The sequence below is a fragment of the Paramisgurnus dabryanus genome, chromosome 13 (assembly GCF_030506205.2).
Source record: "Paramisgurnus dabryanus chromosome 13, PD_genome_1.1, whole genome shotgun sequence".
NCBI classification, from domain to species: domain Eukaryota; kingdom Metazoa; phylum Chordata; class Actinopteri; order Cypriniformes; family Cobitidae; genus Paramisgurnus; species Paramisgurnus dabryanus.
The window spans coordinates 968,731-987,272 of NC_133349.1; the positions used below are offsets into that span (position 1 = coordinate 968,731).

General features: G+C 37.7%; 1 protein-coding gene across 1 annotated transcript in view; it reads right to left on the minus strand.

Annotated features, from left to right (window-relative positions):
• The window catches only part of znrf2b (zinc and ring finger 2b), a 62,149-nt gene that overhangs the window by 24,897 nt on the left and 18,710 nt on the right, over window positions 1-18,542 (minus strand). Inside the window, exon 2 of the mRNA XM_073811517.1 lies at window positions 5,232-5,327. Within this exon, the coding sequence (XP_073667618.1) occupies window positions 5,232-5,327 (96 nt within the window). The remainder of the gene's footprint in view (window positions 1-5,231; window positions 5,328-18,542) is intronic.

The window sequence follows — 18,542 nt, forward strand, 5'->3', positions numbered from 1 at the left end:
AAACTACAGATGATGGTAATAGGCGGATAATAAGAAGTTTATTCCAAGTGTAGAGTGCATATAATAATAAAATACCGCGTTTGCTAGCTTATAATGTTTTAACATGATTGCAGCTAAATCACAATTAAACATTACAAAATGCCATGACAAAGTTAATTGTGTACGTTGCATTATTTCATAACATTGTTCGTTATAATGTCACTATACATCAGTGGTTCTCAAACTTTTTTGGCTGAAGTACCCCTTTTTATGATTTTTTCAAGCCAAGTACCCCTTAACCAGTCAACAACATTTGATTTTGAGATAAAGCGAAATGAGAGTGAGACAGTTATTATATCTGATGCCCCAAAGAAGGTTTATTGCTTATTAGTATTCCTCACGAAACTGGTGGTATTTTTGAGGCTTTTATTATTTCGCGCAGACCCTGCTCCTGATTTTGGATTCAGGTCTCAATAAATACTGTTAATGATATCAGTACTGAACATATATCAGGGGTCTCCAACCTTTTTTTATTGGAGAGCTACTTTCTAAAAAAATAAAAGTGGTCGAGAGCTACTTGTGTCACCTCACAACTCTTTCCCCGCCAGCATTTAAAAAAAAGTTGCCAGCCAGTGCCAGCATTTTTTTTTTTTTCACAAAATTGTAATACCTTCCAGAAAATGCTTTTCTTTAAACATAAACATACAATACATCAAATGAAAGAACAGATCCTTTTAAACAACAAAAAAACTTTCATGTTGTCTTTATTTATACTTTTTTATCACCTCTTATATGGGTAGGATTCGTCCAAAAATACCACATTTTGAATAAAAAAATAAATTATTAAAGATCAGATTTATAAAGATGATCCAAACATAGAGTATTTACTGCTTTTGGATTCATAATAGGGATGTGCATGTCACGTATGGCTCTCTGGTATCTCTTGACATTTGATGTTTAAATATGAGATGATATTGAACTTGGGACGACTGTATTTTCGTTTTATCAAAAATGAATCCGAAAATGACGGCATCCATTTTAACCATAGTGCCTCGACTCGAGATGTGCGCGGATCGTCCGGTTGCCACGCCGCGGGCTTCATAGCGTTGCGCGGATCGTCCGGCGCGGGTGCGCGGACTTATCTTTTTGTTTTTGAATCATAGATGTTAAATTACTTATGTCATATGATACGCCGGTCTACACAGCTCAACGCGACGTCAAACACGTACCCAGTCTTTACCACAGGCGCTTGTAACCAGACATCCAAATGCGCCATAACCACAGAAAATAAATAAACCCATGAGCGAGCTACCTTCAATTAAGACGCGAGCTACCTGTAGGAATTTGTGTGGAATACAGCTGCTTTCCCAAGGTTATTATGGAAGATTTAATGAGGTACATTTAAATAAAACTCAAACATATTTACAACACTGACAGATGTTACTTACTTGAATATATATATATATATATATATATATATATATATATATATATATATATATATATATATATATATATATATATATATATATACGCACAGCAACACCACAAAAGAAAGTAAACTTTAAGTATGAAATGATAACAGGAGCAGACTCCGTGTATCTTCGTTGCTGAAGCTGCTGAACTGAAACCTTGTGCATGCGCCAGACAAGGTCAACAGGTTGAACTCGCCCATGCATTTTGTACAATGTGCTTTAAATTTATGATTTTTTAATGCATCTTTGTGTAGTCCTAATGTCATATAAAAATACTATCATCATGAATTACTGATTTTATTAATTTATTCCTAAATGTCAGTTTCCACTTTCTCTCACGTACCCCCTGCAGTACCCCAAAGTACCCCTAGGGGTACGCGTACCCCCATTTGAGAACCACTGCTATACATGATTATTGCTATTTATCATAATAGTTTGCAAATTGTGCATGTTAACACTATTTACAACCTCTAGGCTTATTTATGTCCTGATAATTATGTGAGATATTGACAACTGTTGTCATGATAATCGCATGACATACTACAAGCAAGCGCAACAACATACAACATAGACCGCAAACAAGTTTACAAATGAGAGATTTACTTACTAGTCCATCAACAAGATCGCCAGATCAGCATCCCATCCAGTGCTGTCTTTTAGCTCACGCCAACAAGTAAAAACCTGACCGAGTGGGACTCTTGTCCGGTTCCTAACGCGGTCAGATTATCTTTTCCTACTCGCTTCCGAATGCGCTTTCTTAACTTTTAAATCGTTTAGCCTCACGTCTCAAATTCGCGCGTGCAGTTGTTGTTATAGGCTTGATTGACTTCATGCAGCGCTGCAAGAACCGACCGCCGGATGACGTCAAAGTGCCGTCTCGGAGCATTCTCGCGGTACTTTGACGTCATCCGGCGGTCGGTTCTTGCAGCGCCACATGAAGTCGAACAAGCCTAACGTGTGTGACGTCGTTGCCGTAAAGCAAGTCGTGCTTCTCGCGAGATTTGTCAGGGGCGGTTCTCTCAAGCTTGCATTGCTGGTTTTGGTAGCGGCGTCCTCCCCGAGCTTCAACAGGAGGATGATTCGCCTTACTATGACTTTGTTTACCACCGAAATAACTTTGAAGCTGTTATATTAAGGTAAAATAACTGCATAGTGTGTCTTTAAATTAATAAATAATAATAATTATTAATATAAAAATTAATAATAATAAAAAACAGATAGGGGTTTTGGGTTGAACATGGTTTATTACATTAAACTTTTTTGGGGTAAAATACACTTTCGAAAAAATTTATTCTTTTAAATAAAATTATAAAATACTCATTAAATTCTTTCAGAGCTGCTCTGGATATATTAATTTGTTCACATCGTCATAAAGTGAGTGAAATGTAAAGTTTTTATTATATGGCCTAAATTGTAGTCTCTTACATTTTCTCTGCTACGAGTGGAGTCTAGCTGTCACGCCGAATGAAGTTGCATGTGCGTAGTAGCATAGGTGAGATCTGCTTTATTTTTTGCCAAAATCGTGTATAAGCAAATGTTTACGGTATGATAATCGTACAAGTTAATATCAAGGTATACCGCCATACCGGTATACCGTTACAACCCTAGTCCTGACTACCTCCACATCAACTCCCTCAATGGACACAGACTGGAAATGTGCTTTCTTCCTTCCTTCCTACTACTAACTCCTACTAAAGTGTAGCTGCAGATGTCTGATCCTGCACCACCTCACAAAGTCCTCAACCAGGCCCCTGTGCTTCCCCTCCTGTTGAGACTAGTCATGTCAAAATATGTGTTTGGTGCGTCTGCATTGCGTGTCATGTCAAAATAAGTGCGTGCTGCAGATGCTTCATAAGGGTTTATGATAAAAGAGACGCTCACTTTGCTAGATAATCACTTAATCTCATGTGTAATCAGAGTTTAGTGTTAAGTAAGTGTCTGCAAGGCGTTAGTATCTCTGTTATCATAATTTTGACATGACACGCTATGCAGACGCACCAAACACGTATTATAAAACGGGCAGTTCTGGTTCTTCATTCTGATTGGTTGAAACGCGTTCTAAGCCGTGATAAAATACACTGGTAACCTCACGGTTCAGACCGCATTACATTAGTATCACTGCGCCACTGTTGCTGCGTATTGATTTATGAAAATAAACACCACAGTCTTTAATCATATTTTTTATTTGTCTACAATTGCACAATTAATGGCGATATCCAGATAAATGTCAATAAATATTGTGGAGTCATCTCCTCAATAAAGAGAAAACATTCCCTGAGAAGTATATACCTCAAATTCATATTTCCGCTATCCACTGATCAGGCTCTGAATCTGATCTCTTACAAAAGTTCTTCACAAAAATTGAATTATCTCCGCTTTTAGCTGAAAATTGGTGATAAGGGTGATAAGAGAACAAATAAAGGTAGGATGAAACTTTTTTTTTTAAGCAGAGCGCCTGTTCTTTCATTTGATATATTTTATGTTTATTTAAAGAAGATAATTTTTTGGAAGGCATTAAACTAAAACTGGGTGGCAACTTAAAAAAAAAACGCTGACGGGGAAAGAGTTAAGCATGCTTCCAAGCATATCTGATCATCAATTCAACAGCACAATATAAATGCTAATATATATTTTAGATGAATGTTGATTTATGAAAATACACACTACAGTCTTAAAATATATTTTTATTGGGTCTTTGCTGCGTTTGTGTTGGTTGGGAACTACGCTCTGTATCAGCCACACTTGATTCTGAGGAACTACTTTGTTTGGCGGAAGAGTAATATTTGTACTAATATAATTAATTACAACTTATTTGTGTTTTATTTGATGAAATCCTGCTATGCATATGAAGTAACCGTTTTATAAAAGCAATAAGCCCCACGAAGCAGTGGTGTTAGAGTGCATGCAACAGCTTCATGTCGTGCCTAACAACGCCCCTTAGCTGTTATAAAATGCACTGGTAACCCACTGCTTCTTGGGACTTATTGCTTTATTTTGACATGACGAGCACACGACTCCCCAAACAAATATTTTGCTTTTTTGCCTCCTCGGAAGAGGAGCCACCGGTTGTCACTGGTTACAGTGAGAGCAATTTCAATGATTATAGTACTAAAATTATTGATAAAAATACAAACAACTGTCCTCAATTTTTAGTTTTAACTGTGTTTTATAGTTACAAAAATGTATCCATTATCATGTTTTATCACATGTTTTTTTTTAATTAATTTTAATGATCTAGTTTGCAGTAAAAATCATAGCACTTGTTCTGGTATAAATACTATAATGGACCAGTCTGGCCCCCCAGACTCAAATGTCAAGCTATGCCTATGGTAGAAATGTTTAGATGAAAGTGTAGGAAAGATTTCTGGGAAATCATCAGTTTCTCTTCTTCATGTCTGTACAGAATTCCCCTCTGACTCACTGTCTTTGATTTCTGATCATCTGCTCAGTGAAAGTTGATGAACTGGATTTGGTGAATTTTGTGATTGACAGCTGGACGGTCATTAAAGTGAGCAGGAAAAAATGAAACATGACAAAAGGACCGTAAACACAAACATGAGGGCACTGTTGCTTTTCAAAGCACTTTATGAGAACAACCAGCTGTTAACAACATCAACAACAACAACAACAACAACAACAACAACAACATGAGCATTCAAACACACAAAACCCTACAACAGATTCCTCATTTTCATTTCTGCTGACAGGATTACTGTGGCCTGAGATGTCTCAATCGAAAAACATTCAAACACAATTTATTTAAACGTATCAACTCACCGTTGTACGTCACCCTCGGCTTGGTCAAACACATGACGAGATGAAGATCCATCTCATCTGAGGAGACAAACTTTGAGCAGACGGGGCACTTGAAACCTAAAAACAAATAACAAAAATAAACCTTTAAGATCTTCATTAATGACAAACAACAACAACATGTGTAATGGTGTGTGTGTGTGTGTGTGTAACATGACACAAAATACTCATTAAATATTCATTACAATAATAATTCACAATGAAAATTTGAGTTTTGTCAGGATAAACTCTTAAATATTCATTTGAAGATGACTTAGATGTGTGTGTTTACAGTATTAAGCTACTTAAGTTCACTGTCTGACAGATCTTTAGTAATGATGTTTGTCACAGTCTACTGTCTGTGAGTGAATGATGTCACAGATGATGTCATCAGTGATGACGCTGAAACATTGAGATCAGTGTTTGTGCCTTTTGTGCATCATCACAGAGACAGCTGAATAAACAAACAGTGTTCATTATTCTTCCCGCTCATGTCATGTGCTATTTAAAAGTCACAATGAAACTGTTTCTTATTTTTTTTTACAAATGACTTATCTGTGATTTTTTAAATATTCATGTCCCCTCATAATCTTAAATAAAAAATGCTAATCTCCTGCCCTCCTTGAAATGATGTCGCTTTACTACAGTAGTTCTTGATGGATGAATTCAAGTCCCGCCCTACCTTTATTTCATTTCAGAAGCTGTTTCACTTGGATATACAGTATTGTTCAAAATAATAGCAGTACAATGTGACTAAACAGAATAATCAAGGTTTTTAGTATATTTTTTATTGCTACGTGGCAAACAAGTTACCAGTAGGTTCAGTAGATTCTCAGAAAACAAACAAGACCCAGCATTCATGATATGCACGCTCTTAAGGCTGTGCAATTGGGCAATTAGTTGAAAGGGGTGTGTTCAAAAAAATAACAGTGTGTACCTTTGACTGTACGAACTCAAAACTATTTTGTACAAACATTTTTTTTTTCTGGGATTTAGCAATCCTGTGAATCACTAAACTAATATTTAGTTGTATGACCACAGTTTTTTAAAACTGCTTGACATCTGTGTGGCATGGAGTCAACCAACTTGTGGCACCTCTCAGCTGTTATTCCACTCCATGATTCTTTAACAATTCATTCACATTTCTTGGTTTTGTTTCAGAAACAGCATTTTTGATATCACCCCACAAGTTCTCAATTGGATTAAGGTCTGGAGATTGGGCTGGCCACTCCATAACATTAATTTTGTTGGTTTGGAACCAAGACTTTGCCCGTTTACTAGTGTGTTTTGGGTCATTGTCTTGTTGAAACAACCATTTCAAGGGCATGTCCTCTTCAGCATAGGGCAACATGACCTCTTCAAGTATTTTAACATATGCAAACTGATCCATGATCCCTGGTTTGCGATAAATAGGCCCAACACCATAGTAGGAGAAACATGCCCATATCATGATGCTTGCACCTCCATGCTTTACTGTCTTCACTGTGTACTGTGGCTTGAATTCAGAGTTTGGGGGTCGTCTCACAAACTGCCTGTGGCCCTTGGACCCAAAAAGAACAATTTTACTCTCATCAGTCCACAAAATGTTCCTCCATTTCTCTTTAGGCCAGTTGATGTGTTCTTTGGCAAATTGTAACCTCTTCTGCACATGCCTTTTTCTTAACAGAGGGACTTTGTGGGGGATTCTTGAAAATAGATTAGCTTCACACAGACGTCTTCTAACTGTCACAGTACTTACAGGTAACTCCAGACTGTCTTTGATCATCCTGGAGGTGATCATTGGCTGAGCCTTTGCCATTCTGGTTATTCTTCTATCCATTTTGATGGTTGTCTTCCGTTTTCTTCCACGTCTCTCTGGTTTTGCTCTCCATTTTAAGGCATTGGAGATCATTTTAGCTGAACAGCCTATCATTTTTTGCACCTCTTTATAGGTTTTCCCCTCTCCAATCAACTTTTTAATCAAAGTACGCTGTTCTTCTGAACAATGTCTTGAACGACCCATTTTCCTCAGCTTTCAAATGCATGTTCAACAAGTGTTGGCTTCATTCTTAAATAGGGGCCACCTGATTCACACCTGTTTCTTCACAAAATTGATGACCTCAGTGATTGAATGCCACACTGCTATTTTTTGGAACACACCCCTTTCAACTAATTCAACTAATTGCCCAATTGCACAGCCTTAAGAGCGTGCATATCATGAATGCTGGGTCTCATTTGTTTTCTGAGAATCTACTGAACCTACTGGTAACTTGTTTGCCACGTAGCAATAAAAAATATACTAAAAACCTTGATTATTCTGGTTAGTCACATTGTACTGCTATTATTTTGAACAAGACTGTACATCACGACGGGGAAAATAAGATGGCTACTTCAGTTTCATTGTGACTTTAAACTGAATTATATCTGTGTGTCTGACATTATACAGCAGTTTCAGGACACAGATTTTACAAATGTAAAAAGTCCTAAAGATAAATCAGAGAAAATTATGACTAGTGTAAATGTAGTGTGTGGAAGTCTCAGAGAAAGATGAGTTTTTTTGGCCAAATAGTTTTGGTTGCAGAGCATTCGGTGGATCCCTAAAGTTTGAACACACAATACACATGACAGTTTCTACGAATTTGTGCTTTTGAAGAGACAATAATAGTGTCATTTTAAAAACGTAAGCCCTTCAGCAACAAGCACAAACTTGTTCATGTACACGTCAACCCAAAACTGCATACCCTTGAGTAGAAACACTAACCCTTTAACTACCAGTGTTCACCTCCACTTTTATAAAAATAAAATACTGATGATTTACTCACCCCCATGTCATCTAAGATGTTTATGTCTTTCTTTGTTCAGTCAAGAAAAAAATTAAGCTTTTTGAGAAAAACAATTAAGATTTTTCTCCATATAGTGGACTTTATTGGACCTCAACCGTTTACAGTTTCAATGCAGCTTCAAAGACGATCCCACCCGAGACACAAGGGTCTGAAAAGCACTGTTATTGTGCACATCCACAACGGGAGTTATCCTTTCTGTCCACTACATAGTTAATGTCTTGCATTTTGTGCAGATGGATGCACGTTGTATAATACATTTATTTAAAATATATGAGGCTTAATATTATGTAGAGTGCTTCATTCAGAAAGGTTCATCATGCAGCTTTTCCTGTAAGAGGTTTCTGTTAAAGAAATATTTTAAACATTAATAATTTAGTATGTGTTCATTTACTGTTTTTTTTTTATTTGAGTGTTTTTAATAAAATTATTTAAATTTTCACAATGATGCCCCTTTGATTGTCCCTCCCCGGTTAATAGAATACTCGTTTTTCAGACCTATGGATTAATCTTGGATGACATGGAGGTGAGTAAATGTTTTTATGAAAGTGAAATAATCCTTTAACCTACTAAGGCCTAGTCCACACGGACACAGGTATTTTTATAACCGGAGTTTTTCCTCCTGCGGTTTAAAAAAAAAATCTCTTCCACACATGCTCGGTTTAAAAGAAATCTCCGCCTACATGGACACGCAAAAACACGTGATCACGCGCTGTCAAAAGCATGCCACACCAGCAGGCGGTGATATAACTCCAATCGTAAAGCCACCTTGGCCTAACAAAAGTGACGTCGTAAGGCAAAAACTCTGGTTTCACGGTCTACGCGACAATACCGCAACTGGCAGTTCTTAAAATACTCACCCTGGCAGACGTTTTCCAAAACGTTCGGTTTCAGCGACGTCACACTGCGTTTTCATGTGGACAAATTTCCCGGTAATAAAACTACCCGTGTCCATGTGGACAAGGCCTAAAATACACTATATGTGTTTGACAGAGACATTAGAGAGTTTGTTAATCTGCCTGTCTCTCTCAGTGATTCTGTTGGATGAAATGAATCTAAACCATTACAATACAGCACATACACATCTCTCTATACAGACACACTGATGTGATTCACCAGCAGCTGGACAGATGGAGAAAAGCTCTTGTGACGTCTTGTGACGCTCTCGACTCGTGATGATCTCATGACAAACATTACAAACACTCGACTGAGACACAGATTAAATGTGCCATTGAGAAAGATGAGTGGATATTAGATAAACTTTGCTGATTCATTCATATCTGGACAACAGATCAGACATCATTATTCTACTACAACAACTGGACCCAAAAACACATCTTTCATTTGTTCTCATGTTTTAAGGGGTCAGAAAAAGGGAAAAGAATGCAAATATAATGTAAGCGATAAGATGTCTGGTGCAAAATATGGGTCAGAGAACAAATACTGATTTACAGCAATAGCTGATCAGTTATTGGACTGCAAGGTATTGAAACCAATTTAGCGATTCAATTTGATTCTTTTGTATGTGATTTCGATTAAGACCAGTATCGATTACCACTCAATATTTAATACAAAATTACTTTTGAAGACATGGAATTTATTTGGTGTGCTGTTACTTTAAGAACTACCAGCCTGATCTTACGAGAATGTTATGAGTTTGTTAATTCGTATGAATTTGTATGAATTTAATCATACGATGAAATTATTATAAAAAACAATAACGAAACCCCACCCCTAAACCCTAGGGCAAAAGTAAATTGTACAAAAATGTATGAATTATTCACCCTGTAAAATACGCATGCAATTGCCATGAAATAGCGTTGGACCTACATGTAATGCAGGAATACAATATACTGTTAACACACGTGTTTTCTTTTCACATTTACACAACAGACTAGGTTTACAAGGATAATCGTGGCATTTTAAAATACTTTTGTGTAAATGTGTCCATTCAAGCACACAGAAACATTAACCCAGTATTTGCATGCTGTCTGAAGCCCTGAGATGCGGCTTGCCGAGTGTGTGCTTCAGACTTCTCAAACAGGGCTTGAGCAGCGCATTAAGGTCTGTTTCGTATCTTCTTTGCTTAAATATTTAAAGTGGCAAGGCCGAAAACACATGCAAATGATAAACTTTCATGTATGTGATTGAGACATCAGTACAAGTGACAGTTCTGTCAACTGTTGTGAGGATCATTCACGCTTGCCAAAGGCCACTCCTTATGGGGCGTACACCCCAAATTTGAATTCAACTCGAGCGAAAAATTTGCATAACATGAAGTTAAATCCTGTGAGTTCGCGTTTGGTGCGTACGTGGCATTACAAGCCCTGCCTAAAATACCCAATCAATATTGTTTTGTTAACCCCCGATATGTTATTTACAGCCCACTCTATATATTAAACGGGAGAAAGACAGACAGCATTTTAAGAAATACACACTTTGGATTCACATTCAAGAAATGACATTAACAAGCAATGTTGGGGGAACGCATTACAAGTAACGTGCATTATGTAATAATATTACTTTTCTAACGAGTAAAGTAACACATTACTTTATAAATGTACACTTACATTTTTGAGTTACTTTTTTCAAAAAGTAATGCAAGTTATTTTTCTGTTAATTAATTCAATTTAAAAATAAAATAATGTACTGAATTAAACTGAACATATTAACGTAGTGTTACGCACTCTCTGCGCCTGAGCGGGAACAGTTTGAGTCAGAAACAGAGATGGCAGGCCAGAGCTTGACTTTTTTGCAACCATAAACACCTGCAAGGCCTGAAAGAGATCAAGCCTCAGCCAAGTAAGAAAAAGTAACCCAAAAGTAACTTAAACGTAATGTAAGCATTACTTTCCATGAAAAGTAACTCAGTAACGCAATTAGTTACTTTTTTGGGCAGTAACTTAATATTGTAATGAATTACTTTTAAAAGTAACTTTCCCGATTTGTGATCAGTTATCTCCAAACAATAAAACTCTAGTTGTTATGAGTCTATATTCACCTACTAGTAAATACCCAAAACCAGCTTTAAACCATAGACAAAGATGAAGTGGAAACTCAACACATCTTTGGTTACAGCTCTTCTAGTATTTAATGACGTGAACCACTGTAGCGTGTTGTACGCTGGGTATTATTTACTGTTAACTATTATAACCACAGGAACACAGAGACTGAGCCGCGTCTCCATTATCTCTGCTGCTGAACAGACTCGTGTCACAGAGAACCATGAGCATAAAAACATGAAGAACCATCAGAGAAGAGACTTGTTCATGAGGCCGAAGGTGTCGCTCCAGCACCGAGCAAAATCAAACAACTTCTGCTGTGTTTATTTTCTTTGAACATCTGTTTTCATGCAAGAACAAAATCATGTGACAACAATTTCATGTTTTTCTGAGCAGATTGTGACACACGTTGGGCAATACTACAGTACAGTTTACTGAATGAATTACACAACCAATATTTGTGTAACTATCACAAAAAAGCCAAGATCAACACGTAAATCACCACAATATCATTCTTTGATTGCAGGCAAGAGAATACGAGTTTTCTTCCGCTTTATTACACGGCTCTCTGGAATGCTTGATTCTGATTGGTCAGTTGAGACATTTGCAGGTTCGTTCTTTTCAAATAATAACCGCTCCAAAGTAATAACGCATAGCCGGTACTACTTGCACGATTAAAATCGCTCCGCGCCAATAAAGATTACTGTTTGGCGCCATCTTGTGACAAACACTCGACAACCACGACAAGACACAGAGAGCTTACTAAGACTGAACTTGACAAAATAGAGCATGACAGCTACGAAGCCAACACACAAAAAAATACAGAATGGGCATTAAAACTTCTCAAAGACTGGCTAAAAGAGAAAAAAATGGAGACAGACAAGTATGAAGCAGAGGATCTTAATAAGGTATTACGATCATTTTATGCATCTGTGCAAAGTTTCGCGGAAGGATAAAAATGTTAATTTAAAACAAATATGCCAATAAAATGTTTCAAATTCATATTCATGTCCAGTTTTTTTCTTATGTGACAAGTAGCCGTGTAATAAGCGGGATAATGTAGAGGCAGCCGGTAGTTATCGGGAAATAAGCCCCGACAGTGTGATCAGGACCCGACGCGAAGCGGAGGATGCTGCCTCTACATTATCCCTTACATATAATGCAGTTGTATTATAGATGTTTCAGCAGTAACAACATAAACAAACGGCTTTCGTGGAACAAACGTAACCTATGATAAACTAAGACAACAGAGAACTTTTGAAGTAGATTATTTCTGCTTAGAGTTTGGAGTCACGACAGTAGACAGCCGCCATCAGGCGCCGCCGGTCAGTGATGCGCGGGTTGATCCAAAATGAGTAGGTCCCTGCGGTCACCTGCGGTTACAAGTCATACAAAAATATTTTTAATGATATTCAGGGCGTGGTTGTTCGGGTCGTTTGAAATAAAAATGCCAATTAACTATTTTAAACAATTACTACTTTAAAAAATGCGGGTCAGGGAGCGGGTCGGGTACAATATTTTTTTTTTCATTTTTTGGGTTAGTTGAAAACGTTGGTCAGGTGTGGCTTGTTTATACGTTGACCCGCGCATCACTGCTGTCGGTGTGTGTACATTCATAAAAAATAATGTGTTTGATTTGTAGATAGATGGCGCAACCCTGCATTTCTCACCCGGTGTGCAACCCTCTTTAGACGACTTAACAAGCACTTTGTGAGGATTGCACTTGCATTTCTTGGATTTCTCATGGAGTAATTTATGATTTCTCTCTGCCGTTAAAAACCAACCACATATAATATAATTGCTGTGTACACACCAAACATGAAGCATTGCGTTTCTTGCTCTAGGTTACTCGCGGGATTTAACTTCATTTCTTGCTTGCTGTTTCGCTTGAGTTGAATATTTTTTTAGCTTGTGCAGAGGTGTGTTTGAATGATGAAAAATTGCAATTCGCATCACCCAGCACGAGTTTTCGTGTATTCCCACCTTTGCACCGACTTTGTATGTAATCTACTTGCGCAAATTGTTGATTTTGTATTTGGTGACAAAGGCATCCAGTTTTTCAATAATTTTTCTTTTAAATCAAATCTGCATGTTTTGTGATGTGACGATGTCTATATTGTGCAGTTCTAAGAATTTCTCTTTCTGTCATTACAATCGCTTTGGATAAAAACATCTGCGTAATGATTAAATGTAATTCGAATTCAACATCCTGAATTCAATTCAAATTCACGCTCATGGTACGCAAGATCACAGTTTATAATGAATTGACATCGGTCATAAATCTGTGCAGAGAATGTGAGGCTCATCCTTCAATATAAAAGCCAGAATGATTTGCTCTGAATGACTCATAAGAGGCTTACAGAGACCTGATGCTGATCTTCTCAGTCAGCAGATCACAGACCATCATCAAGTATAAAAGAAAACTCATAATAGACAAAACACAAGTGCATTTATTTCACTTCAAGCATTCTATGAGACCAGCACCAATGAATAAAAAAATACGAGGGTACAACAAAAACAGTTGTGTTTAATTACATCACGTTAAACTGTATTCATTTCACCATTTAAGCGAGAACTTTTGACTACTGGAGTAAATTTATGATTCTATCTTTACTCCTCGTCCCGGTTTATTGATTTGCTGAATAAAGCATCTTCTCCAGGACAGACGGTAAAGCCGTCATTTCTCTCATCATGCGTCACCTGCAGCACACAGTCAGATCAATGCTGTTCATACATTGATACAGAAACAGATGACTGCAGTAGAAGAAGTGTCAAGAGAGAAGAGACAGAAGTCCAGAGATATGAGTCTGAGCATCAAATCCTTCAATACGGGTAACAGAAGCTTTTGAATTTTACAAGAAGCTAACATGAGCCTTTTTCACACAGAGATTACGGAAAATACACGGAAAATGCGTCCGGAATAGTTAGATTTTTGTGTGCTGTCCCGTCATGCTGGTAAATGTTTCAACTTCAGCGCAGATAGTGACGAGCTCCGCTTCAATCCAGTTTGCAGATATTTCTCATCGTAAATGTTGATCTGTGTTTAAATCCCTGTGTCAAAGAGCTGAACCATAACTTCATGTTGTGATGGCAAGCGCATCCTCACTATTGATCGCCCCACAGCATTGTTCTGCCTCTTGTGTTCACACAGGATGCTTTCCGTGAATGTTATGGCAATGTTACTAGATCTGCTTTACGGGAGTGATCCCACATAATTTATGGGACACATTTGTGTTCACACAGAAGCCTTTCTGACAATTTTACAGAAATTTTCTGGGACTAAAGCGCTGTGTGAATGAGGTTATGGAGATTCAGACACCCTGAATAATGATCAATAATGATAAAAACGTGACTTTGTCTGTAAAAACAGTCTCATAATCTAATGATGAGATAAGGAGCATCAAAGTGTGATGTCACTCATTGACATGACCTTATGCAGTCGATATTAAAATGATTAAGTGATTGTATTTTCACAGATTGTTCTAGGGCTGCACAATATATTGTTTGGCACAGACATCGCAATGATGTCCACATCTAAAACTGTCACATAACAGAACATTTTAACATAGGAAAACTATGTCGTATACCTTTGCCAATATTACACCACATGGCAATGACCTCACACAGCAACCTTACTCATTTTACTGCTTCTTGCGAAATCCATGGTGGTAACAATTCATATGATTCCAAATGTTTGAATAACAAGATCTGGGTATGTAATATCATCACGCAACTATTTTCCTTAAGCTGCCATACCAGAGCTTTACAAGAAATGCAAGGCAGAAGTTAATTCCTCTTAAACAGAGCTTTTCAAAGTCATATAAATGAAGCAATCCAATATGGTCCACATATCGCAATATAAATGGTAAAAAACCCAATATCACCCAAAGTCCCCACCCACACATATCGTGCAGCCCCAGAATATCCTTGGCTTTACCTTAGGTAGGATGATTATATGTTAAGAAACAGTGAATTAATATAACATGACTTTTATTTTCACAGACAGGGTCACATATCTGTATGCTTCAAGTAGGGCTGCACGATTCTGGGAAAAATGACAACCCCTCCCCTTCAAATGAATATCACGATTGTCCCACGGTAGTGTGTGCCAACTAAATCAAAGAACTATTTACTAGAGGTTCTGACAAAAATGAATTCCAGCAATGTTTTGAAACTTATAAATCATGGTTCCCAAATGTTTTCAATCCAGAACCTACCTAGACAGGTATAATCTATCTCAAGAGCAGTTTTTATTTTATTTTCCTTAAAACAAAGCAATAGTAAAACTATTGAATCAAATTAGGGTAATTACTTTTGTGAGCTTGTGAAAAGATGTTTATATGTGTAATAAAGTTTTGCAGCTGTGCAAAAGAAGTTGTGTATGTGCAAAGACATTTCGTACCTGTAGAAATATTTTGTGGGGAAAAATGCAGATCTGTGAAAATATTTTGTACATGTGTGAATATTTTATGCGACAATATGAGATGCTTTCCTGCGCAACACTGAAAGTACGAGCTTGTGAAATTGATATACAAGACTCAAAGTACAAGTAGGGATTTTGACCCCAATTTCACTGCCTTCCTGAAGAGCCAACCAACACATGGCTTACTGCCAACCAATCAGCGTTTAAAATCGAAAACGAGGCTCCGGTGGGAAGAAACGCAGAAGTATCGCCGCGAATCTCGCGAGTTTGTTTTGTGCTAGGTTGTACATCCTATTAACGGGAAGTGAGTGATTATATATATTTCAATGCTTCTCTCGTGACAGTTTTAGAATCAATCATATTTACATTAAATCCCAATGGGTACTATCTATATATACACACTTTTTCACACAGGGCCATGTAGTTTGGGATTTAGTTTTCTCTTAAAAATAACTAAATAAATAAAAACTAAACATGAAGACAGCTACAGTATCTGTGACTCTGCTAAAGTTTCCAGTTTGATTTCTGCGAAGGTTTAATAGACAGATGAATCATTATAATTTAGGAATGAGATCGTGTGGGTGTTTTTTTCAATGAATCGTGCAACCATAGTTTCAAGAAACCTTTCAATGTGACTTCTTCATTAAATAACATGATGTCAATGGTATGAAAGCTTTTCCAGGATCAGTGAAGTCACTGTATTTGATATTCACACACGGTCACTATAGATACGGGTGTTATTTATGGAACAGACACATTCATCTAATCTATACACAAGAGGATTGAAGAGTCACAGCGGTAAGGAAATGAATTTGTTCATATGACCAACACTGAACATCCTTAACACACAAGTGAACAGTAAACCTCTTTTACGTCTCTTCAGGGCTGTTTTAAAATGCCAATGTTTACGACATTATAAGCATTACAGAAGTGATGTGTTTCAGTTGTTACTTCAGTCACATTTCCTTGTTTCTGAAGAGAATTGAATCTTTTACATCATATATGTGGGGTTTATTAAACCACAGGATTGTTGTTCTGACTCTCAGTAGGTTTATATAGACAAAACAATTATAGAAATGTTTTAAATTGCATCTGATCTACAGGTACACCCATCACACATCAACACTGGGAGAGGCAGTCATACAGGTCAGGTGGCATTTTGTATGAATGGCAGAAACCACAGCGGCTGTAAGACAGAAAGTCCTGCCACATTTCTGCTAAAATCTGACTTTTTCCATGTTTAAGTACCCCAATTGAGTCCCCAGTGCTTCTGTCAACCTAGAAAATGGGATAAAGATCAACCGAGTAACCATTCTCTGCAACATGTGAAAAAATAGCTCATTTGGCATAGATTTGGCTCCCCTTGTGATGTCAGAAGGGGATCTTATTATAATAATACCGCCCCTTAATCTGCACTATCCAACCAAAAAGAAAGAGAAAGAGAGAGAAAATACTTGACAATACAATTGAGTTTCAATTTCAACAAACCACCATTAGGGCGATCAGTGTTTGCATTTCATCAGCTCATTTGCATTTAAAGGGACACACTCAAAAACGGCACATTTTTGCTCACACCTACAAAGTGTCAATTTTAACATTTATTTTGAGCTAAAACTATACATATGTGCTCTGGGGACACCAAAGATTTATTTGGCATCTTAAAAAGTCTTATAATATATCCCCTTTAAAAGAGCCAATCACCAACAAGTGTCTTGTCCTATTCATTGCTTCAGAATGCACATGTATGTAGTTGGACCAGCTTTGAAAATGTCAGGATAAAACAGAGCATCTTGTGATTGACTCTGTAGTATTTGTATATAAGTATGAACCGTAGTATGATGGCTGACTATGTTGTAGACCAGCCGGAGCATCATATAGACAGACTTCATCTGACCCGCTTTACGGTCTGCATGCCCTGCCAAACTCACTGTGACCCCTGAGCCTGCCAAGACTCAATCAGCTTTACCGCGGTAATACTCCTACATCCCCACACAGATGTCAGACACTCACAGACACTGCATCCCTCAATAGACCCATCACACTGAACATAAGAGCATCTAAAAGCCAGTCACAGTTTCTTTAACAACACTTACTATACAATACAAAACTGAATTATATCCATGATGAATGCCTACACTCACCTAAAGGATTATTAGGAACACCATACTAATACTGTGTTTGACCACTTTTCACCTTCAGAACTGCTTTAAGTCTACGTGGCATTGATTCAACAAGGTGCTGAAAGCATTCTTTAGAAATGTTGGCCCATATTGATAGGATAGCATCTTGCAGTTGATGGAGATTTGTGGGATGCACATCCAGGGCACGAAGCTCCCATTCCACCACATCCTAAAGATGCTCTTTTGGGTTGAGATCTGGTGACTTTGGGGGCCATTTTAGTACAGTGAACTCATTGTCATGTTCAAGAAACCAATTTGAAATGATTCGAGCTTTGTGACATGGTGCATTATCCTGCTGGAAGTAGCCATCAGAGGATGGGTACATGGTGGTCATAAAGAAATGGACATGGTCAGAAACAATGCTCAGGTAGGCCGTGGCATTTAAACGATGCCCAATTGGCACTAAGGGTCCTAAAGTGTGCCAAGAAAACACCATTACCCCACACCATTACACCACCATCATCAGCCTGCACAGTGGTAACAAGGCATGATGGATTCATGTTCTCATTCTGTTTACGCCAAATTCTGCCTCTACCATCTGAATGTCTCAACAGAAATCGAGACTCATCAGACAGGCAACATATTTCCAGTCTTCAACTGTACAATTTTGGTGAGCTTGTGCAAATTGTAGCCTCTTTTTCCTATTTGTAGTGGAGATGAGTGGTACCCGGTGGAGTCTTCTGCTGTTGTAGCCCATCCGCCTCAAGGTTGTGCGTGTTGTGGCTTCACAAATGCTTGCTGCATACCTCGGTTGTAACAAGTGGTTATTTCAGTCAAAGTTGAGCAGGTGTTCCTAATAATCCTTTAGGTGAGTGTACATGATCTCATTCCTAACTTATAACGTCTGCCTATTCGTCTATTCAATTTGTCTT